The following is a 7,806-nucleotide window of genomic DNA, read 5'->3' as shown; positions in this document are numbered from 1 at the left end:
TGAACTGAACGGATTTTCTCACTTCAGCATCAGCTGAATCGATATTTGTCATAGAAAGATAGGGTATATACAATTTCTCCAGCTTTTAGTTGAAGCCAAAATGTTTTGGCCTTTGCTGGAAGCCATTTCAATTACAAGAAGAAAACAGTCTGTTCTTCCAAAATCAAGGCTGCAAATTAAAAAACAGCCATCTCTACAGCCCATTTAAACGAGAACAAAATGTAGTAAAGCTGCTGATCCTTGGAGACATCTGCTAATATATCTATCATCTAAAGCTGCAACATTGTGCCCGACCTCTCGCCAACTTGTCCCACAGACAGATCATCTGCCTTGGGGATTGGTAATGTGCAGTATAATAGTTCTCCAAGCATCCGTATTGACAGAATTTCCAGTTGTGAGAGTACTGAACAGGGGTGGAGCTGTTAAATTGTTCAACCCACATTCCCATACTAACATCTTCCATCTTAAAGAGCTGCAATGAGAGTTTAACAATATTTTCATGTACAAACTACAAGCTGATAGGAAAGGTAGTTGTCAAAGAAATGCTAACAGAAAGGGGGGCAGAGACGGAAAGAGAGCATCCTTCAACTGAGGGAGGTATTAGATAAGATTAAATATCACTAACCCTGAGGCTTCGTTTGCCATGTTGAGCAATGACAAATTTAGCAATATCAGTAGAAATTACATATCCAGGTCCATTGGCGTAAGGAGGATATACTTCTTCAGGCCATTCCTGTTACATTTAGGCAAATAACCTTCAAATGCAAGAAGTGAACATAGAAAAACAATTTCATCATTCAGATTCTATTTATCAAGACAGAGAAATTGAAATTTGAATTCATTTGAGTAGCAACATAGCTAACCATATCTAGATTAGTTCCTTTTCCATTTTGCATTCCTAGTCAAAGCAGAACGTGTAAGATGTTCAGGACTATCTGATTCATGAAAGGAGCTCAACTAAAACATGGTCCCCGAGTCCCTAAAAACTAAAATCACAAAAAAGCAGCACCTTTAAGGATGATGACTCTGATAGCAGGTGAGGAATGATGTTTTAATTCTTTAACTAACACAGGAAAAACCCTTATCATAGCTAGCCAACAAGCACAAACAGCCTTCTCAAAGCTGTCTTATGCCATTCTATGCCTTGAAAAAGTTCCTTGACCAACATCCATTCCATTCCATGAAATATCAAATGCGGTCAAAAAATTACAAGGGAAAGGGGTAAAAAGGAAGACAGTTAGGCAACTCTTGCAAGTACTGTGGGAAGTGATACCTCATTCGGGTAATGCAAAAGTGCCATGACCAGTATCACCAACGTTGCTTCTAGTACAACAGAGAATGGTGCTACAGCTTGATAAACAATTAAAACTTCTTCAGCTTCTTTTCATGATGTTCAGGCCAACCCCAGGTGGCTTATGTGATCCCAGAAGAGATTGCTGAGATGTATATTTTGTAGAGATTCTAATAATTGCACTTTTACTCCTTTTACCCGGACTTTCTTATTTTATTTTTTTTTCCTTTTTGTATGTTATTTTAAGAGAAAAGGGAACAAGACAATTGAATTAATAAGAGCGAAGACAGTGTTGCAAGGGATTTTATTAAATCAGAATTCCCACAAATGCATTAAAACTTACATACCTCAAAAGTAACTGCCCATTTTCCATTTCTTAGGGGACGATGTAAGAGATTGAGATTGCCCATATAAAGAGACTTGTTGGGAGAGGTACGATCAATTTCTTTCAAGACTGTGTCCACCCTAACAAATGTATCATCATCACATTTCATTATGTATGCAGCTGAGACATTCCGAACCTGTATTCAGCATATTCAGAGATACCAAAACAACTAGATTCAGGAGATATAAATAAGTACACAGTCACAGATATCCTATTTAAAAGATTCAATGAAAGATGATCAATGAATAAAGTATAGACTTACCCCAAACTCACAAATAGCAATAGTTTTGAGAACCACAAGCTCATAGCGATCCATAAATGGCAAAATCACAGTATCACCAAAGTAAGCTGCCTCTCTTTTTAGCACTGCATTCACCTCCTTCCTTGGATTCTGTGATTTCGTAAACGAGTACAAAGATAAATTAGAGTGTGAATGTTATAAAAATGGTAGCTAAGAAGAATGGAAAAAAAGAAAAATGAAGAGTAAAAAAACATAATGCCACTTCCTCTGTTCCAAAACAACAGAACATCTTATAGAATGCACAGTATTACATTAAGAGGATTAAACAATTCAACTGAGACGCACATACAGGCTCACTTATGCACAATGAGCCCTAAACACATAATAAGTACTTGATAGAAAGGCAAAATGACAACTCACAGAATAACCACCCCTCTTAACTTTTGACTATGGACATAAATCAGGGAATAATGGATCATAATTTTGGGATAAGAAGGAATAAGAATACTCCAAAGCATTTCCTCCAAAAAAAAAAATAGAAAGGGTGCATAAATTGAGCAAACCTCACATGCATATGTCATATATCAAGGGTATTTATGTGAGTGTCACCACGTAAAGTTTCTTTGCAAGGCAAAATTTTAACCCAAGACTTAAACCAGCACTGCCCTAGCCTGTGGCTACATCTGCAGAGGTTGAAGGGTAACAATAGAGATTGATCCTAGCATCCAAGTTCTCTTGACTTGTAAAATTATTTTGAGTGCTTTAATCATCAATGAGGAAAAGGGGGGGTAAGGCTGCTAAATGTGTCAGTGGTCCCTCAACTATTGCTCAATTTCAAAATCTACTAGTGCAATTTCAATTTTCTTTGAGATTTTAATGCAGTGCTTTGATCCCAACTTTCCAATAACTTTTTTCTGATGTAGCCAAACAACTACTAGCATGTGTATTTTTTTTAATTTCACTTTTTGAATGATATTTTTAAAAAATAATGTTAGCAAGCAGAAACAGAAATTGGATAAAAAAGACCACGCACTACACTTTTGAAGTTGAAATAATACATTAGAAAATTTGATGGTTGAGTCATTATATAATTAAGTGACTGTTGATACAGTTAAACACTCCTTCAAAATAAATAAATCAACGTGGAGATCTTACCAGTGCAACAAAGAAACGAGCAACTACATTTGAAGACTTGATTACAGATGATTGCATCCAAGTTTTTCTGACTGCCATGCGTTCTGCAAAGTGATTTGTAGCTGATAGGATCCCAATAAAAAGTTGAATGGGACTCTTTGGTAAAGGATGAGCTTTCCACTTCTCTGACATTTCCAATACTCGCTGAGGAGAGAAGCTTGGATGAGAGCTGGGCAGAGAAGTTGCAAAAACTGAATGAACATCTACGTCTCCTTTGATTGCTAATCCTGTTGCATCTTCGAGGGTAAATCCCTAAAGGCACAGAAAAAAATTTAGGAGATTATTTTGAGTTTAATTTTAATAGAAAAGAATTGAACTCTCTTTCAATATGTACTTGAACAAAACATAATACCACTGTAACAAACATGACTGTTAAGAACAGGAACCTCAAAAATCTACAGATAGACCATACCAAAGAAATCCAGTGGAAAGAAAAGGGAATCAAGAAAAGGAATCACAGACTTAAAATGATGGCAAACAGTGTTAAGCTTAGTTCATGGAAATATTCATAGAAAAAAATGCAAATCTCACAAACAATTTGAAAGTACTGTTTTTCCATAGTGAGTGGATGGAACCACTAAAAAGACAGGACCATTGAGCATTAGATATGCAAATATATGTCCCCAATCCAGAAGGCCAAGGTTCACCATTTGAGTTAGAGAATCTGGAAAAAACTGTCATAGGGTATACCAATCACTTTTTTTCTCATCTATATCAACATACCGGACGATATGGAAATGAGGTCACATGCCGCCCCCCAACAGTAATATGGTATCCATCAACACCAGCACGCAAGGTCAGGATAAACAATCCGCCCTCCACAAAAGGAAATGGCCATGTCACTTCAGGTTTCTGTTCACGCCCTATAAATCTCTTGAACCATGAGGCTGTCTTGGACTCTTTTGAATCTACATTATCATCCCGCATCCATTTCTCACACCTTGCATGTTCATCAACTGTCAAACATATGCATTAGAAAAACTTTCAATTTAATTATTTAAAATAGAGTGCCATAAGCAGTTTTAGCTTTTGTCCCTATTTCTAATTGAATTGTATAAACAAATAAGAAAAGAAACAATATCTCTCTCACCTCACACAACAGCTGGTGTGAAGAATAGTGTCTAGAGAATATCCAAACCTTTAAAACATCAATTCCTGGGACTTGAGCCTCATTCAAATACCTCAAGTCATTTCTTGAATTCTTCAATGCTTATATGTGAAGCCATGTTTCGTTGGCCCCAACCCGCTACAAGGTGATTTTAAATCCAACTTGGGAAAATTTTTTACATCTACTTAATTTCCAGCATATAATGGGGAATGCTATTTGTGGTTTTGGCGCCCATGAAAAGAAGAAAATAAATTCTTTCTTTAATACATGTATACACTCAATAATTATCTTTCCAAGTTGCATTTGACTTAACATACATAAGCAAACAAGGAAAACAAGTCAATTAACACAATTAAGAAACAAGTCAAATCTTACCCAGCATATCCTCATCTTTCTTGGATGGCAAACCATCGCACCTTTGAGCTGTCCCCCATTGCATCCTATAGCAGGTATTGTGCTCAATGACTGGATGCTGACTCCAATCTCCTCTCAATCGAGGATTTAAATGTAGAATTTTTGGTGGATCCTCTCCCTCCACTGACTTTAAACCCTGCAGCTCAATCATGAACTGTGAAACCATAACAATACCATTACCATTCCTCAACCTTGCAAGCTGGGGTACATACTCCTGGTGTGCATGATGGGGTGTTCCCACAATGGTTATAGAAGACCCAGCAGATAAACCACATGGTAGAAACATCATCTTATCCCCTCCAGCCAACTCCTCTCCACTCATGGATACCCACAAAGGACAAGACTCAATCTTCCCCTCATATAACAAACTCTGTCCAATCTCCTCTCCATCATACTTTTCCACTTCTTCCCATGCCTTCAACCCAAGCAGCCATGCTTCATCTGCCATCCTCTCAAGTGGTGATAATTTCATAGTTGCATTCCTTCTCCTCATAATTTCTCCTGTTATTCTTCCATAACGATATTGAAGTGGCTTTATAGTTTTAGAACCTCCCTTTTCATCTTCCAAAGGTTCCTTACTAGGCATCATCGGAGCATTCTGGTTTTGATTATCCTCTAATTTCCGGTGGAAAGCATCCTTATAAACAGAACTAAAAGATGGTTTGCTTAAATCGGAGTCTTCAACATCTTTTACCATAGATGACGAATCCAATCCAGCATAACTATCATCCACACTCAACATTGATGCAATCTCTAAAAAATGTGGAAACTTGAATGCTAAAAACACCAAGTATATTGCTCCTACAGCCAACAACATATGCGACAGCTTGCACCTCCTAGTACTAGAAGGTTCAATCTTTAACCTCTTCATCTTAATACCACCCAACAAGCGACAATGCAAGAACAAAACAAAAACTCTATAAAATCCAAAAACCTCCCATGTCTCTAAATCAGCATAAGAGCCCAGAACAAGCTTAAAACTTTCTAAAATACTAAACTATGAAAAGAAAAAAATCCCAAAAACCTCTGATATGCCTATTCCTCTAAATGAACATAAAAACCCAGATTCCAAAAACAAGCTAAGCTAAGAGAAAATGCTCAAAATGTCCTAAAAAATAGACCCTTTTTCATCAGATTCAATTAAGAATCCAAAAATCTTCAAAACCCATTTCAGAAAATGATCAATGAAGCTGAAAATCAGAAGAATTCGAAAAGAAAGCCAAAATCTTGAGAGTTGAACCTGGAGATCAGAATCGAGCAAAACCCATGAAGTTGAGACTTTTTTTAAGGAGAGGAACGGGAATTGGGTGATTGATCAAAGAAACTGAGACAAATTGAGCTTCTTACGAGAATCGAAAAGAAAAGGGCAGAGAGAGAGAGAGAGAGAGAGAGAGAGAGAGAGAGAGGTAAAGGGAGGGAGAGAGACAGTGTGGTAGAGGTTTGCAATCTCAAACGTGTATACGGCAACCAAATTAAATTAATTGAAAAAATAATTGAGAATTTTCGGGTACTTCAATTCTTTTTATTTTAGTCTCGCTATTCGGGTTGGATGGCTGGATTTTTTAAATAATAGTCGATTCAAGCTCGAACCAAAGTCATTAAAACTGGTCTGAGCTATGATACTGTCCAAGACCTGCGTCAGATTAATTTATATTAACTCATAATATTATTATTTTAAAGAAAAAACCAAATGGGTTTTGATCATGTTAATAGGTCCTGAGATAATTTGCTGGGTCTTCCCACTCTATGTCAACTTCAACTTAATTTTTTAAAAATTCAATAGAGTTAAATTTTAGATTTATCTAGTTACAAGTAGAGGCAGGTCAAGATTAATAACACATGTCAAACTTGAGTTATTTTTTTATTTTATTTATGCAAAACTTTTGGAAATAATAAAATATAAAAAAGCAGAAAGAGCTTTCAAAATTAATTAGGAGTTTATTGACATTCTTAATGTTTTTCTATTTAAAGTTTTTGGATCAAAAATATTTTTGTATTTTTTTAATATCAAAATTTTATGTTAATCTATATTAGCCTCACATTTTAAAAAAAAAAAACCTTCAAATAAAAGCTTCTTTTGGTATTATTAAGAGAGAAAATTGGTGTTTAATGCAATTTTTTAATGATTCGGAGTTTAATTTATATTGAATGTATAGTGGACCATGCTAATAAATGTCTATTTGTCAAATCTCAATCAAAAACCCAAATGGGTAAAAAAATATAAAAATTTAATCTTTAATTGAAAGCAAAAGATAAAATCTTGAAAACGAAAAAGATATAAATTTGCTATTGATAATTTTAAAATGTAACTCCACAATAATAATAATAATTTATTTTATTATTCAGGAAAAAAAACTCTAATATTATTTGGCTTAAATACACATAGAAAAATACATGAAAATTATTAGACTTGGACCCATATCATCCTTTTTTAAATTAATACATAGAATATTTTAATTTAATTTGCAGTATTAAATTAGATTTTACACTCCGAATAAAACTTGCAAAATAAAACTTATATCCTGTAATTAGTGCCTATCAATATTAATAAGTAAAAAAAAAAATTGAATAAAACCACACAAAAAAAATATATCTCTTAGTCTACATCAAGTTTACCAACTCAAACACACATTGATGGTTGACAGTTGACACCCAACATTCCCTTCCATATAAAACTCCCAATAAATAAATAAAGATTAATTATTTAGTTAAACTATTTAATTTAATATGGATCTATGGAATCATATTGACATCTGGGGCCTTTTTTCAATGTAAGCAGCTATGCTTCCTCTTTCGTTTCCACATGGAATTATCCTCCACAGTCATCTTTTTTATATTCATGAGACCATGGACATTCCCTTGTCTGCTAAATTAATGGATAAAACATGGCTTTAAAGCAACTCTATAAAGCATTCTGACCATCCCCTATTCCTGCATTACTTGAATGCATGTCTCAAATAATATATGCTTCTTTACATGATTTTCAAGCATCTTTTTTCACAGATCAAATGGTATACCAGCTGAACACAGGAGATGCTGTGATTGCATCTTATGTTGTTTTATCTTGGCCTGATGCATCCCTGTCAATGAGAGGGCCAAAATGATGGCCACAAAATTTGAAGCAAACAGACAGCCTTCTTCACCTTATGTTTTGGCCAATTCGCAGGAGCTCA

At 35.1% G+C, this 7,806-nt stretch overlaps 1 protein-coding gene across 1 annotated transcript; it reads right to left on the bottom strand.

Moving 5' to 3' along the window:
• On the bottom strand, positions 1–6,162 carry LOC133689361 (hydroxyproline O-galactosyltransferase GALT2-like). Its single transcript, XM_062109195.1, has 7 exons — positions 4,595–6,162; positions 3,835–4,067; positions 3,073–3,363; positions 1,939–2,067; positions 1,639–1,812; positions 626–733; positions 1–472 (listed from the first exon to the last, which is right to left on the bottom strand). The coding sequence occupies exons 1-7, from the start codon at positions 5,502–5,504 to the stop codon at positions 266–268; spliced, it is 2,052 nt and encodes a 683-aa protein (XP_061965179.1). The 5' UTR covers positions 5,505–6,162; the 3' UTR covers positions 1–265.
• Between the last annotated feature and the right edge of the window lie 1,644 nt (positions 6,163–7,806).

The sequence above is a fragment of the Populus nigra genome, chromosome 3, assembly GCF_951802175.1.
Source record: "Populus nigra chromosome 3, ddPopNigr1.1, whole genome shotgun sequence".
Lineage (NCBI taxonomy): Eukaryota > Viridiplantae > Streptophyta > Magnoliopsida > Malpighiales > Salicaceae > Populus > Populus nigra.
The sequence above is the reverse complement of the archived record's forward strand: the minus strand, read 5'-3'. Positions and strand labels throughout refer to the sequence as shown.

What these genes read in the sequence shown, in the direction of transcription:
- LOC133689361 (XM_062109195.1), bottom strand. Translation starts at nt 5,504, where the DNA reads ATGAAGAGGTTAAAGATTGAACCTTCTAGTACTAGGAGGTGCAAGCTG. An exon ending in CTCGTTTCTTTGTTGCACTG is followed by an intron (nt 2,068 to 3,072) that starts GTAAGATCTCCA and finishes ACGAAATCACAG; the next exon opens with AATCCAAGGAAGGAGGTGAA. An exon ending in ATGGCAAACGAAGCCTCAGG is followed by an intron (nt 473 to 625) that starts GTTAGTGATATT and finishes CTCTCATTGCAG; the next exon opens with CTCTTTAAGATGGAAGATGT.